This window comes from Oryx dammah, unplaced genomic scaffold (assembly GCF_014754425.2).
Source record: "Oryx dammah isolate SB20612 unplaced genomic scaffold, SCBI_Odam_1.1 HiC_scaffold_22, whole genome shotgun sequence".
In the NCBI taxonomy this organism is placed as follows: Eukaryota; Metazoa; Chordata; class Mammalia; order Artiodactyla; family Bovidae; genus Oryx; species Oryx dammah.
The window spans coordinates 18,863,747-18,884,177 of record NW_024070206.1 but is presented as its reverse complement, the minus strand read 5'-3'; the positions used below and the strand labels follow the sequence as shown (position 1 = coordinate 18,884,177).

At 44.0% G+C, this 20,431-nt stretch overlaps 2 protein-coding genes across 4 annotated transcripts in view; one reads left to right on the top strand and one right to left on the bottom strand.

Moving 5' to 3' along the window:
- PRELID3A (PRELI domain containing 3A) overlaps positions 1–10,362 on the top strand; it is a 45,698-nt gene extending 35,336 nt beyond the window's left edge. The window contains exons 7-9 of one of the 2 annotated variants that reach the window (XM_040264595.1): positions 6,721–6,852; positions 9,006–9,139; positions 9,995–10,362. The gene's annotated coding sequence lies outside the window, so the exon portion shown is untranslated. Of the gene's footprint in view, positions 1–6,720; positions 6,853–9,005; positions 9,140–9,994 lie in introns of those variants that run through there. The other variant, XM_040264597.1, reaches the window with a different exon arrangement.
- The window catches only part of SPIRE1 (spire type actin nucleation factor 1), a 148,987-nt gene continuing 130,204 nt past the window's right edge, over positions 1,649–20,431 (bottom strand). The window contains exons 12-18 of one of the 2 annotated variants that reach the window (XM_040264585.1): positions 18,292–18,465; positions 14,495–14,632; positions 13,887–13,957; positions 13,361–13,388; positions 13,130–13,266; positions 11,194–11,446; positions 1,649–7,305 (exon numbers count right to left, since the gene is read on the bottom strand). In XM_040264585.1, coding sequence (XP_040120519.1) covers positions 7,261–7,305; positions 11,194–11,446; positions 13,130–13,266; positions 13,361–13,388; positions 13,887–13,957; positions 14,495–14,632; positions 18,292–18,465 — 846 coding nt within the window. In that variant the 3' untranslated portion in view covers positions 1,649–7,260. Of the gene's footprint in view, positions 7,306–10,314; positions 11,447–13,129; positions 13,267–13,360; positions 13,389–13,886; positions 13,958–14,494; positions 14,633–18,291; positions 18,466–20,431 lie in introns of those variants that run through there. The other variant, XM_040264586.1, reaches the window with a different exon arrangement.

Genomic DNA, 20,431 nt, shown 5'->3' with positions numbered 1-20,431 from the left:
TGAGCCTATGCACCTGCTCTGCTGCGCCTGAGCCTGGTTTGCTCAGACAGGTGTGGGGCCTCCTTTGTCCTTCCCTCAGTCTCATCTGTCCTCCCCTCAGTGCCAGCTCTCCTGCTGACTCTTGGGGTCTCACTAAAGAGCTTTCTCTTTGCAGAGGATGCCCCATTCCCCTCCCTTGCCCTTGATCCACAGGCTCACTGCCTGTCTGTTCACACATCTGGCCACCAGCTGTTACCTCAGACATAGCTGACGTGTGTCCCTGTCTTACCCCTTCACGGATCTGCACATGCTAGAGTCAGGCATTCACCCTGATAGTGACACAGGAATAGTTAGGATTGGCCAGGAGAGCCATTTGCTCTGTCCTGCAGCTGCGATGAGACTGCACACTGTCTGAGACTCTCGCCTGGACTGCAGCCTGGGCTGGTGGTTCCAAGCTCTCAGCTGTTTTGCTGACATCAAGGTATCTCCAACTGGGAGTTTTAATTTTCTCAATCTTCAAAAATAAAATTTATGTGTGTTTTAAATGATAATTCTAGAGAAGCTCTCCATAAAGGAGGGTTGGAACTGTATTCTACCACATTTTTTTAGGTACTGTTTTCCTTTGATATTAATATTTCCAATCCAAAATTAAAATACATTTTTATTTTTGAGACTTTTATGCACATAGCTTTAAAGGTAAAATAGTTAAAAGATTTATGACAAAAACAATCCCTCTTACCCTTTCCACAGAGGATGCTTCTACCCTTCTGTAGACTCTCTTGGCAGTTTTGGCAATTACTGTTAGATTCCTAAAATACATGAGCATACTCTGCTATTTCTTGATTCAACAATTTTAGATGAAATCTGTTGACTTCCTGCTATGATAGATGGTTATTTTCTCTCTCACATCTTCCCATCTCCAGTATAGCTGTGTTATAACTTATGGTTAAAATCATTGTTTCTATAATTAAAACATACATAACTACTATTTATTACCAAGTGAAAAGCTATACGTTAATTATATTTTCTTTTAAAAGAAAAACATTTATTTGACTGGGTCTGGTCTTAGTTGTAGCATGAGGGATCTTTAGTTGTGGTATATGGATCTAGTTCCTTGATCAGAGATGGAACCTGAGCCCCTGCTTTGGACCGCCAAGGGAGTCTCTATATTGTCTTTATGTAGCTTTTCTCCCCTTGGAGGTAATAATTGTGTTTTCCTTTTCATCTGTTTGTTTTTTCAAAGTCCCTGGCTGAATGCCCCCACATTCTTCACCTGCTCTCGCAGCACCTCACAGTGTCCTCTCCTGCAGCTCAAACCCCATAGGTTGCACGGCGCCTTTCTCACTCCCCTGGTGCTGTCCTTCCCGGAGGCCCGTCTTACTCTCTGACCAGCAGCCGAATGGCTGTTGGCCTTTCTCCCTTCCTGGAGCCCTGTCTCCTGGCCTCCCTGCCTTCTCTTTCACCATAAAATGGGGAAGGACATGCCACAGTAGCTTCTAGGACTTGACACATCTAAAAATGTCCCTTCTCTTCCCACTCTTCACTCAAAGGTTGGTTGGACATATAAATGTAGATAAAAATACTTGTTCTCAGAATTTTGAAGGCACTGCTCCATTGTTTTCCACTTCACTTCCTGAGCCTCTGTATATGGCTTTATTATTTTTTTTTTCCTTTCTGAAAGCTTTTAGGGTCTCTTTGTCCCTGATGTGAAATTTCATACAGCCAAGCCTTGTTGAAGTGATCTTCTAAAAGCGCTCTGTGCTGCACTGCGCATGTTAAATTCCTGGCTGTGGTGCTGTGCTACAATTATGTCACACGTTACTGAAAAAGTGGGTGAAGGGTATGCAGCTTCCAGTAAGTCTACATTAATTTCAAAATTAAAGGTTAAAAATTTTCAAAAAAATAGTGATATCATGGAAAATGGCAGATGTGGGTGCTCTGAGAATCAGTCCCCGCATTGAAACAAACAATAAGCTGGCAAAAAAAAAAAAAAAAAAAACCCAGACAATGGAATCAACTTTTGTAGAACTCTGGGTTTTAGTCAAGATACCTAAACTAACCAGTAGGGTGCTGAATGAATCTTAATTAACCCACCCTGCAGATTTTGGACTTGGCAGCCTTCAAAATTAGGGCACCCAATTCCTTAAAATAAATCCCTGTGTATGTGAAAGAAAACTCTGGAAGAAAATTGTGGCTATTTTGACCAGTGTGAAATGATACCTCATTATAGTTTTGATTTCTCTTTCTCTGATAGTGATGTTGGTGTCCTATGGGTTTTTTGGCCATCTGTATCCCTTTTTTGGAGAAATGTCTGTTTAGATCTTATGTCCATTTTTTGATTGGGTTGTTCTGTTTGATACGGAGCTGCATGAGCTGTTTGTGTATTTTATAGATTAATCCCTTGTAACTACAGCTTTGGAAGAGTGGAGTCTTAACCATGGGACCACCAGGGAAGTCTGCCATTGGTAATTTGGTAGGGGTTGCATTGGGTAATACAGTAATTTTGACAGTATTGATTCTTCCAATCAAGAACATGGTATATATCTTTCCATTTGTTTGTATCATCTCTGATTTCTTTTATTAGCATTTTATAATTTTCAGAGTACAGGTCTGTTGTCCCCTCATATGTTTATTCCTATTTTATTTATCTTGATGAGATGGTAGATGGGATTGTTTCCTTAATTTCTCTTTCTGATCTTTTGCTGTTATTGCACAGGAATACAAGAGATTTCTGTATGTTAATTTTGTATGCTGCAACTTTACTGAAGTCATCGATAAGCTCTAGCAGTTTTCTGGTAGCATCTTTAGGATTTTCTTTGTGTAGTATGATGTCATCTGCCAACAGTAACAGTTTTACTTCTTTTCCAATTTGGATTCTTTTTATTTTTCTTCTCTGATTGCCATGGTTAGGACTTCCAACACTATGTTGAATCAGAGTCTCAACAGTGGATATCTTTGTCTTATTCCTGATCCTAGAGGGAATGCTCTTAGCTTTTCACCCTTGAGAATGATGTTAGCTATAGGTTTGTTGTATGTGGTGTTTAATATGTTGTGTCAGTTTCCTCAATGACTGCTCTCATTACCTTTTGGAAGGAATCAAAACCAAGGCCTAAGCACAGGCCCAGATGATTCTGATCCAGGTATCATCAGGCCACACTTTGGGGGATGTTGGGCCCCCTCTCTTCGTGAAATCTGTTTCCAGGAGTGTTCTTGACTGACACCAGCTCGCAACTTACTATAAATTCCTAGAGGTTTATATCACCTTGGACCATTTTTCCTAAACTATTCACATACATATTTTTCTGATCAGAAGCAGAGATGAGATGTTTTCTTTGCATGCACAGCCCTGGGTGCTCACTGAGTATGTTGGAACTTGAGGCCTGGGTTCAGAATCATAGCCCTCAGTGGGGAAGGCAGGTGGAGAGAAAGCAGGGTTATGAGCACAGGGCTGGACCTCACATGTGATGCTGGGCTAGAGGTTTGACCTTGGGCAAATATCTACCTGGCTATATTCCCATCTTTCAGATAGACAACAAGTGCATGCACAGCACCTGCTTTAGAGCTGAGTATCAGGATTGTGGCTGAGAGTGCTTTACACAGCACCTGGTGTGGAAACGTGCTTGAAACCAAGCAGGACCTTGTGGGGCCTTCCTGGTGACAAACCCCACCATCCTGTGTTCCCCACCTCTCGTTGGTAGAAAAATGTTAGCCTCTTAGCCCTTGCCCAGTTTCCAAAGAGCAAATTTAATCAGAGAAGTGCAAAAATGGAGAAGCAAGTGCAACAGTCAAGCAGGTCAAAGCAATGATAGTTTAGCCATTAAACAAAGTCAGGGACCTTTAGTTCCTCCCCAAGGGCTTTAGGTAATATTTTGAGCCCTGTCCTGAGATGGTTTGCTGATAGTAACCCCCATCAAGTGGAAAAGTTAGCTGCATGCTGACAATCAGCAGGCAGACCCCTCGAGTGGTTGGAACCAGATGGTTGATGATGTAGATTCTAGAAATACCACCCCGTTACTGCACCACCCACCAGTCAGGACAAACGTCCACAAGTGATCAGGCACCCCTGACCCTCTCCCTCACCTTGCCTTTAAAAACGTTTCCCTGGGGGCTTTCCTGATGGTCCAGTGGCTAAGACTGCATATTCCCAATGCAAGGGGCCTGGGTTCAGTCCCTGGTCAGGAAGCTAGATCCCACATGCTGTGACTGAAGATCCTGCATCCCACAACTAAGACCTGGCACAGTCAAATAAATAAATATTTTAAAATACATATTAAAAAAATAAAAACGCTTACCTGAAAGCTGTCAGGGAGTTTGGCTGTTTGGTCACAAGCTGCCTGTTCTCTGTGCTAACTCTGTGCTGGTATCCTGCAGTAAATGCTGTACTTTCCTTCACAGCCTGGAGTTGGCAGGGTGGTTTTGCTGTGCATCAGGCAAGTGAAATCAGTAACATGCTCAACTACTGGGAGCTAGTATTTGCTACTAAAACCCAGCAAAATATTTAAAAATGTATTATCTAATATAAAGGTTATTTTCATATCTTCCGTTTTCTTTTCTTGGCCAAACTGTTTTAATATGACAAATTTGAAGGCATTTGGGATGTTTTATTTCAGCCCAGTTGGCACATAAATTTTAATCAAAATGTTATGATTAGTAAGTGTTAACTATCATCCTTTGAAAGGGGCATTAGTAAAAAGGTCCTGAGTATGAGCTCAGTGCTGATGAACACATGATTTGAGTTCACACAGCAGTTCAATTATAGGTCTCCAGGGTCTCTGATATCTGCCCACCAATGTGTTAATGGAAAAAGCCGGTCTGGAGGCTGGGCTGTGCATGGTGGCTCCACCAGGGCTCTTGAGTGGACGGGAGCCTGGAGATGAGCATGTGGTGAGTGGCATTTACAAGAGTGGGGTTTCTGCGGGCTCCAGGGAACCAGCAGCTGCAGAAGCTGCTGCCTCAGGCCTCCCAATTCTAATCAGCCACCTTTGGGCTGCAGTGACTTCTGACTTTGGGTTTTACTCCTGCCTTAAAGGAAGAATATGGCTGTTGCATGGCACTTAACGTGGTAAAGCGCACTGACTACACACCATGTCAGTTGTTTGGAAGACATGTTAATGGTTCTCTTTGTATTGTTGACTTATTCTTATTTCCATATTGAACCTGCTCAATTCATCCATTCACTCCAGAAACATTTATTGAGCACCTGTTGCATGCAAGATAGTTTTCCAAATCTAGGGATGTAGCAGTGAAGAAATCTGACAAAGATCCGTGTCTTCGTGGAACAGTGTAGTAGATGCTATGTGCGATGGAGCAGAGGATGAACAGCAGCAAGTACTGCAGACATGGGAGTCCAGAAGCTACCGGAAGCAGCTGTGCCAGGGGAGGGGGCACATTCTGTGCAGCCGTGTGAGGCAGAAGCAGGAGGTGAACAGTGGCGTGAATGATACGAGGGCTCCAATCCACTACTGCACCTGCTCACTGATGGAGTTTCGCAGGGAAAGAGCATCTGCCTGGCCCTGGATATTTTTAATCTGGGCTGAGAGGGCCAAAGAAATAAGCCTCTAGGCTGAGGATCCCTGACCACAATGGGAGGTGCGTAGACTGGGGACCCCCACCTCCGCTGTGGCTGTGGTAACTGTTTTTTTAAATTAAGCTGAACAGCAAGATTTGTCTGAACATTTGTTTCCATTTAATGCAATTAAATTGTGTGTTACATGTACCCACTCCCCACCCTACCCAGCCACTCGCTTCCCTTCACGTCTGCAGTGGGACACGTCACGCAGCGGGGCACATGTCACATTGCAGGACAAGACCTACCAAAAGAGACCATGCCTTTGCATCCAGCAGGTTGGGAGATGAACCACAGTAACTGGATGGTGCTGGCACAAAACGGCAGGTGAAAAGGGGGTTGTTTTTTTGCTTGTTATTAATGTGTGTCAGTGCATCTCTTTTTAAATTTGGGGAGATGAACTCAGATTTTTTTATAGCAAATAGTAAAACTGAACCTCTCTTTGCCATAATCAGGTTTGTCAGTACAGAGAAGTACTGTTTAATGACACTTGGCTCCAGTGAAAGGGTGAGTGCGAATTGAAGAGATTCCTCCCACTTTCTGTTCCATGACTCGGGCTCTCAGTGACTCACTGCTCAGCGTCTGCAGCATGGATACTCTGACCCCACGTCATGTTTGTCCTGGTTAAAGTGACCTGGAGACGACCACATACAACAGCCTCACTGCTGAAGTCAGGAAGCACTGCATGGCTTTCCCAGCGTGTGAGGACTAAGGGTTGTTCCACTGCTAAGCTGGAGCAACTGAGTCAGAGCCAGTTTGCATACCTGAGACCAGGCTCTGCTTCACTAATTTATGGTTGTTTTTCCCCCAATTATCAAGGTGGAAGCCCTTAGGTCCTACAGAGCTCTCTCTGCCAGTGGCTACCATTGTGGAGCAGAGTGAGCCTGTTTGTACCATGAAGCTGTGTCTGCCACCAGATGCACCATGAGGAATGCCTTAGGCTGCTGCAGGGAGCCACACAGAAGTGGGGATGTCGAGCCGTAAGTTCACGGTGCTCAGTTCAAGTTCACAGTCTATGGGTCTGACTCCTGAGATAACCTTGTGACAGGATGACCCAAGTCATCTTTCCTTTCTTATGGACAGCTGAAATCTTCTCAGGCATCTTCTGCTTTTGGGGTGTCTAAGATCACAGTTTCTTCCCTTTAAACAAGAAGCTGCTCTGTTTTCACGTTCAGCTTTGGCTCTGCTGTAGGAGCTACACTGTTAAGGAGGTCTGTCCACCTTTGCAGAATCATTCTGCTCCTCCTTCCTTCTCTGTGATTGCCCATAGCTTTTACACCACATTTGCTGAGGAATTTGGTATTCAGGTAAGCTTTCCAGAAATCCTCTCTTTGGCATTCCCACTCTCCCGAACACTGCACTCCCAGCAAAGTTTGGATGTGACCTTTTCTGCTGTGTCACCGCAGGGGAAGGAACAGGGGAGGTAGGCCAGGGACTGACTGACAGTTCCTGCAATGACAGGACACCAAAGCCAAGAAGTACATGCAGAAGGGCACCTTCCAGTGAGGCTGCCCCTCTTGTGCCGACTGCTCCCTAGGGGAGGAAGTTCCCTCCTTCCTTCAGTTTATAGATGCACCAGAGCCACTCTGAGAGCATCCCAGAACAGGAACCAGTGTCGGGCCCCCAGGTGAGTGGAACATGCAGGTGATCCCTCAGCTTCTAAGCCCCAGGGACACAAGTGACCTCCTTAATGCCCCAGCTTTCAGGAGCCTGCTTCATGAGTACTGTGTCCTGTCAGTGCTGGAGCCCTTTGACATCCTCTGTGAATAGTGCACATGTTAAGAGGCTGAGGTTGTGCCACTGGCATCAAAACCCCATAGCAAAAACAGCTGGAGAATGTTCCACAGAGTGACATCTATTCTAAAATACATCAGTATACACACCATGCACATTTTAGTGGGACAGCACTGTGAATTCAATCTGCCAGGTAACTGCACCTGAGCATTTAACTAGTGTAAGCAGAGTTTTATATTAAGTAGGTTCTTAGCTCTTAATTTTTTTTTTTTTTTGGATGAGCCAAAGGAGACATTTCTAGATGTGGGCCAGAGGTCCCCATGAGGGAAAGAGGTGCATTCTGATGGCTGTGTATGTATGTATGCACACTCTGCAGAGAGCAGAACTGGAGTCCTGACACATCAGGGTGTAATCCAGCCCTTACCCACAACAGTTCTCCTTATGGAGTTCTAGACTAATGATTTGCAACTCTACAGCTTCTCCTCACCAGGGGCTGGAAAGGAGAAAGAAAGGCGCAGTTGAATAAGGGAGGCCGAGCTTCCCTTCCTGGTCCCGATGTCTCCAGAACCTAGGAGCAGCAAGGCAAGGGCTGTGCCCTGGACTCAGTCAGTGAGCATGTGGCTTTCGAGCTGAGGTCTTGTCATACATCTGGCAAATAAGTAATGGATTAATATCACACTCAGTATCACCTAAGGTTTAAGGCACATAAAAGGCCAAGGATGCTCTTTAATTGACATAAAGACAGAACCTTCCTAAATTCATTCTGGGTTTAAACTCAAGCCTTTAAGAGCTACAAGAAATTTTGTTTCATGGGACATTATAAGAACACATACCATAAGGAATTCTATTTAGGAAAAAAGAAAGCTTTGTCTTTCTAAATATTGTATAACTAACTATGGAAACAAATTATCTGTAGATTTTAGTTTTCTACCCTGCAAGGTGACAAAGGAAGCAGGCTGGTGACTCAGCAGAGTTACAGTGGCAGCTCATTTTCATTTATTTTCCCAGTGTGGTTCTTGCAGGTTGTATTTCTCAAGCTGATCGTAAACTGCTGATGTCACATAAATGTATTTTGTGTTTCCAACCTAGGTGGTTTCAAACAGCTAGTCACCAAAAGATAGCACCATTTTATAATAGGAACTCCACACGTAACATATGATGGAAAGTCATTTATTTTCTCCTCAATAAATTTTAAAAGACTTTAATGGAAAATGTTTGGTAGCGTCGTTACGCTGAATGCCAGCAGTGCCTGGACTTTATACACGCAAGAAGCCAGGTCAACGTGTACACATTTCTCCATGGCCCTTCAACAGTTCTCCATGTACAAAATTGTCTGCTATTTTGTACTAGCAAATAGCAATATAATTTAAAACTTTCCTATGTGACACCTAAAATCCAGTCCAACATTTATTAATACAATTAGAAAAATAAGAGTCTTAAAAAATTCATGGCATGAGTTCATGGTGCTGACCACATGATGTGAGTTTATGAGATCATGGGATCTCATCAAATGTAAGATCATTTTAAAAACTCCTACATGACAACTTTCTGGTTTAATTTGAAAGGCTTAAGACTTGAAATCTAGTGAGACTATTAAGTTGATGTACTTAACTTTTACTTGTGTTGGGAGAGTTAATTCTCACTGTCCACTGAATGAATGCCCTCCAAATACCAATAAATATATTACAGTATTTACAAGCTTTGCTATCTTTCCTGACACTGACAGAAAGTTAAACTGTGAGAAGTGAAATGAAAGTGTTCTCAGCCTGGAGGGAGAGGGTGAGAATGAGGCTGGTGCGCAGACACACATCAGATTCCACCTGAGGACAGCCAGCCAGCGACGCTGTCGTCAGATCAGAAGTAAGTGCCAGAAGCAGCACAAAGACCAGCCTGGGATCCCAAGAACGAGGGCGGGCGGGGGGCAAGGCTAAAGACTGTGAAAGCATGCCCCACAGGCCAGCAGTGGATGAGTCTCTGGAATTATCCAGTTTGGTTGAGGTGGCGGACACGCCACGGATGCGGGAGGATTGAGTGCGGGGATTTGTTTGGCACCAGAAAGGGATGCGGATTTGATTGCTACAATCTCAGCTGTGCCATGTGCCCTTTTCTACTCTTTGTGCAAACTGTCCCATGGAAACCTGCCACTCACGATGTCCCAATAGCTGAACAGTGTCACAGACCTGGAGCAGTGAAGTCAAGGACCACATGGGCTAGATTTTGCCATGTGAATGGGATTTTCATTTTGGGGGAGGGGTTAGCTTTTTGTATTTTAGAAACACCTATAAACTAGTCATTATTTTAAAAAGCACACTTTCCTGGGTCTGTTTTTTCCATTGACACAAACACCCACCCCCGCCCCTCTCACTGTCTTCCTTGCCCCCGTCCTGGGGATGGTCTAGAGGCTCAAGCCAAACCATCAGGGGTCTAGAGTTGAAACTGTCCCTTGGAAAACTGTACAAACAAGATTCACTCAATGTAACATTTTAAGCTCTCACAGGAGCCTCTTTAAAACAAATATTTCCATAATCAGGGTTTTCTGGTGGCCCACTTTTACATGCAAATACAAATTGTTAACATGCATTAATTACTTTAGTCAATTGGTAAAGTTTATTTTGTAAGTGTAAGTAATTTTAAGCAATTTACTAACTTATAAATTTCAACCATGAAAAACCACTACCAGAGCAGTTCTGAGGTATTACTGTTAATTCCCTATAGAAATGTTGTTGAGGGGGCGTGGAGTGACTGCCATGCCTTTTGGTGAGCAGTGCTGTCTCCAGTGCTGACTGCAGATGTGTCCCACAGTGTCAGAAAGCGGCCTGGCTCATTAACCAGGCTTGTGAATGTGACTGGCTGGTCACCACTGAGCCAACCAGAACCACAGAGAGAGATGCCACGGAATGGACCACACAGCTGAGAAATGACACGTGTATGGTGCTGCCTCCAGCTTGGCTTCATCAAAGCCCACCCTACCCACTCAAGTCGCTTACAAGGAAAATGTGCAAAAAGCATCCAATTTTAAAAGACTAGACCATGGATTTCCTTTAAAATTCATTTATAAAAATAAATTTCAGTTTGAGACCTTATGTACCAAATTGTGGCTTAATTCAGTCATGATGGTGAGACTGTAAAGTTATGAAAATTGCTGCTGGAAAGGTGGGTGCTCATAGCCCTTCTTCTAAGAGGCCAAAATACTGAGCTTCTGGACAAACTTCTAGCCTGCCTTTGTCCCATGATGCCACAAAACTTTCTTAGACCTCCAATATAGAACTACTAGTAACTGTTTTAATACATTAAAGGTAAGGACAGCCTAGCACTTGCTCAGGGGATACTGCCTTGCTGCCCAGGGACACAGGCACCCCCCTAGGCCTACAGCTCAGATGCTTTGTCCTAGGAGGCAGTCGAGAGCCCTTCCCAAGTGTCTCAGAGCAACAATAACTTAAAACCTGTTTGACGCACAAGCAAACCCTTGCAGGTTCTGTGCGGTGAGGCCTCCAGGGGTCTGTGTTCATCAGGTAGGAACACTGTCAGTGGAAATGCCAATATGACTTACTGCTTAGACCGAGCTGGCCTCTAAGCCTGTGCTAGACTGATTCCTCACACGAGAACCTTTCTGCCTTAGAACATTATTTCAGGCACAGTAAAGAACTAAGAGGAAAGTTTCTGGCCTCCAAATCTATAATCACACAAAATCAAGTTTCAAACTACTGTCCTCTTAGTACAGATGAGCAACTGGCGACTGGTCATGTGTTATCAATTGACATGAACACAGCATTTAGTCTGTGGAACAATGTGACACAGCAAAACCCTGATTCTCATGCAAACCCAAGTCTGTTAACCACGGTGAGGAGACAGTGACAGCCCACTCAGTGTCCTCATAGGAATGCAACTCCCACAGGAAGGCACAGGGCTCAGACCTCACTGATGGTCCTCTCTGAGGGGCAGTACTCTGAGGGGCCTGCTGAGGACACATAGAAGGACTGTGTCTTCCTCTTCAATCGAGCTCTCTTGTTGGCCAACACCAGACTGTGGCGGCTTGAGCTGATGATCTCAGAAATGAACTTTTTGCAGTCCACACACACCTCCATAGCACTCCAGTCCTCCACCAGCTCTTTGGGAAATTGGAGTTCTTCATCTGATTTGTCCACAGACTTGGATTTTGAGGACAATCTTGAAAAAAACATTTAAAATATCCATTATTGTTTAAGAATTCTACTGCAATACTAAGAAAATACATGTAGAAAAAGCACATTTGTTGCCAAAATATGATGGAATAGGTGGTGATTGGCCCATATCATATTCGTCCAAAGAAGTTATAACTGGTGACAACATTCAAAATATTTTTAAAAAACCAGGAAACATGTTTTATTAAAAATCTTAGTACCCCTTATAGAATTTTTGTAAAATAGGATATTCAGAGTATTCACCTACTGCACACAGTTCATGAATGCTAACTGAAATGAAGTACATGTTGCTAACGCCCCACTGATTATGCAAACTTCAAGTTCTTTTTCAGTGACCCCATGTCATGGTTAATGAACATTATTTAACTCTTGATAGTAGGTCAGAAAACTACAGAAAACTGAAGTAAATTTATCTTAATCCTATGATACAACGTGAAAATTATCTTTGGACTAGCTTTCTTATTTTCGTATTTACCAAATATACCTCCCTAACCACAGCAATTGTCTTTGGCGATGGCACCCCACTCCAGTGCTCTTGCCTGGCAAATCCCATGGATGGAGGAGCCTGGTAGGCTGCAATCCATGGGGTCGTGAAGAGTCGGACTTGCCTTTCACTTTTCACTTTCATGCATTGGAGAAGGAAATGGCAACCCACTCCAGTGTTCTTGCCTGGAGAATCCCAGAGATGGGGGAGCCTGGTGGGCTGCCGTCTATGGGGTCACAGAGTTGGACACAACTGAAGCAACTTAGCAGCAGCAGGTGACTATTTGGATTCCAGAGAGCTGGAGTTAACTAGACCAACATCACCGTAAATGTTTTGGATAGTTTTTGGAAATAACTAGGAATCATCTACTCATATTTTAATTAAACCAAACAGGAACGTAGAATTAAGTACAGGAAAGAACAGCAGCCATGTTTGTTTGTCCTGAGCCCATGGACAGCAGCCCAAACTCAAGAGCCCAGGATAGGGGCTGAGCACAGGGCAGAAGCCTCGGACACAGGTCTGAGGAGCTTCCAACTCCCTCACCTCACTGTCCACAGACCTTGACATGCTGAATGGCCACCATCCAGCATTTGGCACCAATTCTAGGGTCAATCACAGATGGAGGGGCTGCTGGTGTGTAAAACCCTGCCCCTTGGGTCTTGTCACCTTGGAACCTGAGCTGGTCTGCCTTCCTCCTGTCTTTCTTAAAGACCAATGCTAACCTGAACACAGTGACTGATACCCACGCATGTTTTCCTTTTAAAATGCCAGCTCTTGGCTTAAAGCTTTATTTCTGTCTTTATGTTAGGAATGTAAGTCAGCTATTGCAGACCACAGTAAACACAGGATTAAAAATATTTTTTTCAAAACTAAAGGAAAGAAAGATTAGACTCTTACATGCAAGTTTTCAACTCCACTGAAAAGGACAGTTTTAAAGATGACTTTTAAAGGATACATAAAAGTAATTATTTCCAAAGTAGAAAAAAAGTTAAACTAGGAGATTGTGTCTTTCAAAGAGCTAGCCATTATCCTTGACATGCTACTTTTGGAGAGTTGCATAAGTCAAAACTATTAAAACCAACCCACCCATGTGTCCCTCAAGCCAATATCCCACCATGTCACCACAGTCCTTGAAAGTGCTTTCTTCTTTCACAAAGGACACTTTGGAGACCCAAGCCTCCTCACCTGGCAATGCTCCGAAGTGGCCGATGGTGGCCAGTGGAGGGTTTTTCTGGCCTCATACAGCTTTCCCCTCTCTGCAAGGCAGATGGTCCCAGTGAAAAGATAGGAAGGGTGGAGTATGGCTTGGAGGGCAGCCGCATCTATGATCCCAAATAAAACAGAATAAGCAGGACTGCTGGAGAGGCAGAGTCACTGAAATCAGCACAAGCTATGACTTTACTGAGCTCGGCTTACCTTTTTGCAACACTGTGAGCACACCGGCCTGTATACAAAATCAGAAGGGTTACTTAGCGTGATTCCATGGATATGACTGGAGAGTTAAGCCAAAGACTGCATGCCTCTACCTGTCTACAGTTGGTCCCCCAAACTCCAGTTCTACCACCAGAATGAAACAAACTGATAAAACTGGCTTGCCAAAAAGACCATCAGTCTGTAAAACTTAATGCTATGTCCTGTGAAAGGATCAACTTAATGTCTGGAATTTTCTTGTCTATTGTGGGTTCACCTGAGAGTCACATCTATTTTTTTCCATTCTAACATGTCATATTATTATTAGAACTATCTTGAATACATAAACACAGAGAAAAATTTTCCAGGTTTAATATCAAATAACCATCCACTGTTGCAGCAACTGCTGTAGTAACTCATAAGCATGGCACATAATAACACTGGATTATTTCTACTATTGTTCCTGTGAGAAAAATGATGAAACAGTGGAAGTGTTTCCTTGACTACTGTCATCAATTACAAAAAGCCTTACCTCTTACAGAACTGACAGGTATAAGACCAGGTGAAGAAGGAAAACCTTCTGGTTCGGCAACAAAAGCAAAGCTAAAAAACAGAAATTTTAAAAGAGAAAAAAGAATTGCCAACAGTAAATTTCCTAATTTGTACATCTAAACACGTATTTATATGTGGAAAGTCTTAGTAGACAAAGGGAGAAGAGTACTTAGAGACCCTTTTACCAAGTTTGATTCTGTGACAGTTACAATCTGGCTCTGTATTTGATTATAATTCTACTTTTAAACGGGAGAAAAAGGCCATAGCTCTTAAGGGTCTTGCCATCATGGAAGCTATCTGAAGATTCTAAAAAAGTGTCCTGTGCTTCTCAGATATATTTTTTCAATAATCTTTTAAAAGTTTAACAACCAAGAGCAGACCTGGTTTTAGGAAGGCACACCATTATTTATTACAGTGGTTTTAAACCTTATGGTTTTCTATTTCTGTGGGAGAAATAATACTTCTGTGAGGAAGGGAACAGGGACTGCCTGGCAGAGGGTAAGCCTCTGGCCCCTGGAGCCCCCAAAGCCCCGTGCCACCTGGCAGCAGATAGTGCCTGCGTGACCCGCCAACTGGAAAGGGCTCTACCTTTCCTTTTTTCAGAGCCGTGTAGACATCTTTGTACTGTTGGTACTTTTCCAGCTCTGCTTTGACCAGGACCTGACGAATGTGCATCACCTCCTCCACGGTCAGTGCCAGGCACTCCACCGGGTAGCAGAACTCCTCCTGAAAGTCAGAATCCATGTGAGCAAGAAGCCCCACCCCCTCCAGCAAGAACATGTCCCCTCCACTTCAGGGCCCTGGTTAGTAGCGCCAAAGAAGAAAGAGGCTCCCAGGAAACCCTGGGGCAAAGCTGGCTCGCTCTGGGGACCACAATCTCTGATCACACCCAGATGGTAGCAGGAAACTGCCAGGTCCCAGGCAGCACTAGCCAACCAAGACCTCCGGTAACAGAAGTTTCTCATGTGTGTTCAGATGCATCTGAAACATCTCCAGTCCCTGAAGGGGAGCTGAGTATCTGTATCCTGAAATCTGGGGGAAATGTTGCTGCTTTAAACCAAACTTATGTCCATTTTCTCCTGATACACAAAGACAGTATGTAACTTTCTGTTGTATACTATCTGCTCAAAGGTAAACAGCAAATCTACAATACTGGTACAGTTTTAAACACTGATTTGTGGTACCCAGAACAGCCCAAAGAAGATGGTTAGTAACTGACACTGAGAAACGTTATTTAGTGGTAAGTTACATCAGCACAGCCTGAAAACTCCTAATGGTGTCAGTGAACTGGACCCGGAGGCCAGCAGACACTCCTGTTGGGCTGCCCCATGCACTCCAGAGCCCTTGTCACTTTTCCACACGGGATTATGGAGGATGACGCTGATGTAACTGATCCCACTGAATAAAGAGCCTCTTGCCTGCTCCCAGTTGGCCCTGCACTGATTGTGGACCCAGCAGAAAGACATGTCCTGTGTGCCCACAGCATGTGGGCCTCACAAACCCGTGCCCTCGGTGTGCACACACTGGAACTCACACCCACACACACAGCAGTGCTGTGCACAGGCATTCTGGACTCAGACAAGCCAAACAAGAAAGCACGAGACTGGATGCAGTTCATGGAGATTTAACATTCAGTTCTGTCTTCTAATCTGAGAAAAACAAATCTATGCTGCAAACTTGACAAACATTAGCATTTACTGTAAAAAAAGAAAATTTGCAGAATTACTGCTGCTTATAGTCATTACAAAATTATCTCTGTTCAAGCTAACTTAGGAAAGATTAAATTTGCTAAAAATGTTTTAGAAAAGATCCTGCAGTTGGATTTTTAAGATGAACAGCTTAGTATCTGGAGGATGGGAGGATAGTTTATTAGATTATATCATGTGCTCTAGAATGTCTAAATACTCAAAAAATCCCACCATCACACAATTTTCTCTCAGTAGGAAGAGCTCTCAAAGATAACAGGCTTCAGTTGGCATGTCCAGTATTTACTGTGCTTTGCTCGGCTCTGAGAACAGTGTGTGTATGTCCACTGGGACACGACGGCCTCTGAGTGCTGGACATCACAACTGTGCTCAGACTAATGCGCCAGCTGCACACACTGAACAGCAACTTTTCTCAGCTTCTGACGTGTCGTTAAGAAGTCTTTACAGTCGTCTTTATTCATCAGCGATGAGCATGACTACCTATATACGAATCTAGCAAACAGAAGACTGCTCCGTGGAGAAGGAAATGGCAATCCACTCCAGTACTATTGCCTGGAAAATCCCATGGACAGAGGGGCCTGGTAGGCTACAGTCTATGGGGTCACAAAGAGTCGGACACGACTGAGCGATTTCACTTCACTATGGCTGATTCATGTTGAGGTTTGACAGAAAACAACAAAATTCTGTAAAGCATTAGCCTTCAATTTAAAAATAAATAAAAATTATAAAAAAAAAAAAAAAAGAAGAAGAAGACTGCTCCGGAGATTGGTGGCCGTGTTGTTAGGAAGATGGCAACCTTACAGTGTGACACAGGCGGTGAGATGTGCTGCAACCCTGATAGCAGGCACTGCCCTCTCCTCAGCCTCAAGACACAGACGGGCTCAGTCAGAGCCTACTTTCGACTTTCTGCTTTGAACCATACCCAAATCCACTGCTCTGTCAGATAAAATAAGAAACAGTGGTGTTGTTTTGGTGTTCATGTTCTTTTTTTTTTAGAATTTCAAGCAGATTGTCCTTTGGTAAATAGCTTCCATCAGGTCAAATGCTAATGTTTTAAATCTGGTGCTTTCCCAAGGACAACAAAACTTTAATGCAACATGAAAGAAAATTAATAATTATAGACTGGCTTTATTTTTTTTAAACTGATGATGAAAAAATATTGATTCAGCATCCCCAAAGCCAAATTACCCCAGGTCTTCATACCGCAAAATGTGAAGAGCACTCAGGGTTCATGCCCCACCCCGAGCTGAGCCCCTGTCCCCGTCATGAGGGGCTGGTCACGCTACAGCAGGCATGGAACTTGGGTCCTGGCCCGGCACAGACACCAGGGGCCAGAGCAGCAAGACTCTGATTCTCTGGCTGCTCTGTGCTGCAGGATAGCTCCCAAATTTAGAAACGGGAAGCTAAATCTTAAATTTTCAGAGATTACAATACACTACAGGAGCAGCTGTGGTGCCTTTAGAACTCACTGTACGTATGTCACTAAAATGGCTGGGTTTCTGTTAAATATTCTGGTTTTATTTACCATTCAAAAGGCGTTGGAGTTAAGCCAGCACAGAATTAGAGAGCACAGTGTGTCATCTGTTACTGAGCTGGAGAAACACAAACAGTCACATTTTATAGTGTTTTGGAGAGATTTGACAATTATCCAAAACAGCCTTTTTAGTTTTTAATAAACCAAAGGAAAGCACACTTTAAAAGAGCAAATATTAAGTTTAATTACTCTCTTTTCAAGTTCATCTTTAAAATTCAAGGTAAATTATATATCTAAAGTCATCTGTAGACTAAGTCTGTAGACAGACTGGGGAGGGTTGAAAATAAAAACAAAATGTCAGAGATCTTCAGAAACAGCAGGAGGGGTGGTACTAAATGCCACTCCTGCATCTGACCACGTGCTCACATGGCCAGATCAAGAAAGAAAAACAGGATTGAGCCTGAATTTCATGCCAAATGAAGAGAAAGTAATCTGTTGTACCTCATTTACATTCAGTTTCTTTTCTGAACCAAGATGGGTAATAAAGAATAACAAAGAATCTAGCAGCTGTTTGCTTATCAAGAACAGGTCTGGTCAACAGGAAGGACCCCAGAGCCAGGCAGGCTGCTGCCACACAGGTCGCACTGCGCGCAGGGGAAGCCTGAAGACGGTCCCAAGGCTTTTTATGCTACTGAGGTCTGGAAATTATACTTTCTATAAAAAGTGTATTCTGTATGAAAATCTCAAAGACTACAAAACGAGTATTTTAAATAATCACATCGATAAAAGAAAACTTGATTTCTCTGTACAGAGAAGCAGGGTGGATTTTTGTAACAACCATCCTGACCATCATAACACAGCTGTACAGGAGCTGGAGAGAAGGAAGAATCCCTGTGGCTCCCTGGCTGGGCAGCTGAGTGTGGATGACTGCTTCTAGGGGAGGCTGGCGGGAATGCCTTTCCATCAGGCCCCTCAGAAGCTCTGCCCACAGGCTCCCTGACGCTGCTGCATTCTGAGTTTGTTGTCCTTTCACTATCATCCTGTCATTTGAGATCATGGTGTGATCTATGCATCTACCAAAGATTGGAATCAACGGTCAGAAGCAAAGTGTCCATCTAAGCTGTTAATCTGTGCAGAGTGCGGCAGCTGAGGCATCACGACCAGAGACAGAGGAAGGTAATTCCCAGAGCCCGCAGGAGGCCAACCTGTGTGTGTCTCCACCTGCTGGTAAAAGCTCTCTCACACAGATAATAAACAGCCCCTGCTACCCCCAGCATGGCTGCCTCCAAAGGGTGAGAGCCGAGCAGAGAAGCTGTTTGGAGGGTAGAAAAAAGTGGTCGGAAAGGCGGCGCTGGCCATGCTCTGGTCATCCTTGGAACCTGAACAATACGTATGGGGAAGAGAACGGCAGGGGAGAAGAAATGGAGACAATACTGCTGAACATGAGTGACTGATACAGAACCATTATAGAGCATGAAAGAAAAACAAAAACACCACGGAGGGCCTTAATGTTAGTTTCCACATGAGTCTCCAGGCCATCATCTGCATCCATGTGTGTCAAAAGGAAATCAACCACAAAGTCACAGCTGGAGAATCTGAGTTCACACAGCAACACTTCAGCTGTCCTGTGAACTCTTATCTCCCACACAGGTTTGCGGGATGCAGGCCCAAGATGACAGTAGAAACACACACCCAGCAGCCACCCCTCCCCTACTCGGAGGGCGCTGTCCCCAGTCATCTGACCAAATGACGAAAAAAGTACACTTTCAACATCCTGAGGAAAGGGTGCTAAGCCTCTTCAGTTCTGTACGACTCTTTGCAACCCCATGGACTGCAGCCCACCAGTCTCCTCTGTCCATGGGATTGGATTCTCCAGGCAAGAACACTCGTGTGGATTGCCATGCCCTCCTCCAGGGGATCTTCCTGACCTAGGGATTGAACCAGCATCTCCTGTATCTACATTATTGTTAGGCGAGTTCTTTACCACTAGCGCCACCTGGGAAACCCCAGGAGGAAAGGGGGGAAGGTCCAATATAAATGAAAATCAGTAACAACAAAAGACTTTTCTGCTGTCTTTAGTTGAGACCTTATAAATGCAAAATGATTCAGTGTTTTCTTAGAAAAATAGCTAACTCATACTTTTAAAAACAATACTTACAAAACTAGACACCACTGCCACTAAAGGAGTAGGATTTTATGGATTTCCCATGATAAGCTACTGGCAAGAAAAGTCAGGATTTTGATCTGGAGGTTCTTGCATCTCAGCTGGGACCTAGAGGTAGGCAGAGGGGGCGGAGTTCTGTGAACAAATACCAGTTTGCACAGACCATGGCTCCCCTGCCTGCTCACTAAGCCTCTTCTCTGCAAAGGCATGTTGGTTGTACCTTGCTCTCCTCCTCCACAAAAGCAGCTCACGGCCTGACCATACACACTGAGCTCCCCTGTGCCAGGAAGACACCTAATGGCCTTCCTTGGTAAAGTTTCTATTCACCAGCCAACAGGGCTTCTCAGGTGGTGCTAGTGGGAAAGAACACGCCAGCCAACCCCAGAGACGTAAGAGACTTGGGTTCGATCCCTGGGTTGGGAAGGTCCTCTAGGGGAGGGCATGGCAACCCACTCCAGTATTCTTTCCTGGAGAATCCCATGGACAGAGGAGCCTGGTGGGCTACAGTCCATGGGGGTCGCTAAGTGTCTGAAATGACTGAAGCAATTTAGCACACATGAACCAGCCAAATACTCCTTGTAGTTAATCTGACAGTGTCTTTACACTGCTAATTTTAAGGTTAACCTCAACAGTGCCGGTATTTGGGAAGTCAAGTGGGACAGAAAGAACCTTCGCAGGTTTCCTCTGGCAGATCTGCTGCCTCTTCCTGGAAGGACCTCCTGGGCTATATCCCCTGCCTGGTAAGTGAATAGCTATGACGTGAGCCTGGACGTCTCTGGAAAACAGCGCAAACTGTCAACCCATCCAAACATCTGCAGTGACTCCAGTATCACAAAACATGCTTGAAAGCAAGGAACAATGGATTTTTATGAATCAAAATTCTCCCTTTGGATATCTACCTCAATAGGAGTCTACTGTAGTCAGACTTCACTAAGTTTTCTGTTTAGTTTCAACAATTTTTAAGTGGCATTTGAAAGGAAAAAAGTGTTTCTTTAATAAATATCCATACTTTCAACCATAAATAAGTGTTCCGGGGGAGAAAAGTACTTTAAATGAACAAAGAATGTCAGATTTGACTTGGTTACTCTTAGGATTGGTTTTCTTCAGCTAATAACAACAAATAAGGTTATTATAAAGTTCATTCTAGCTTCTGGAAGCTTCTCAAGGAAACTAATGATTCC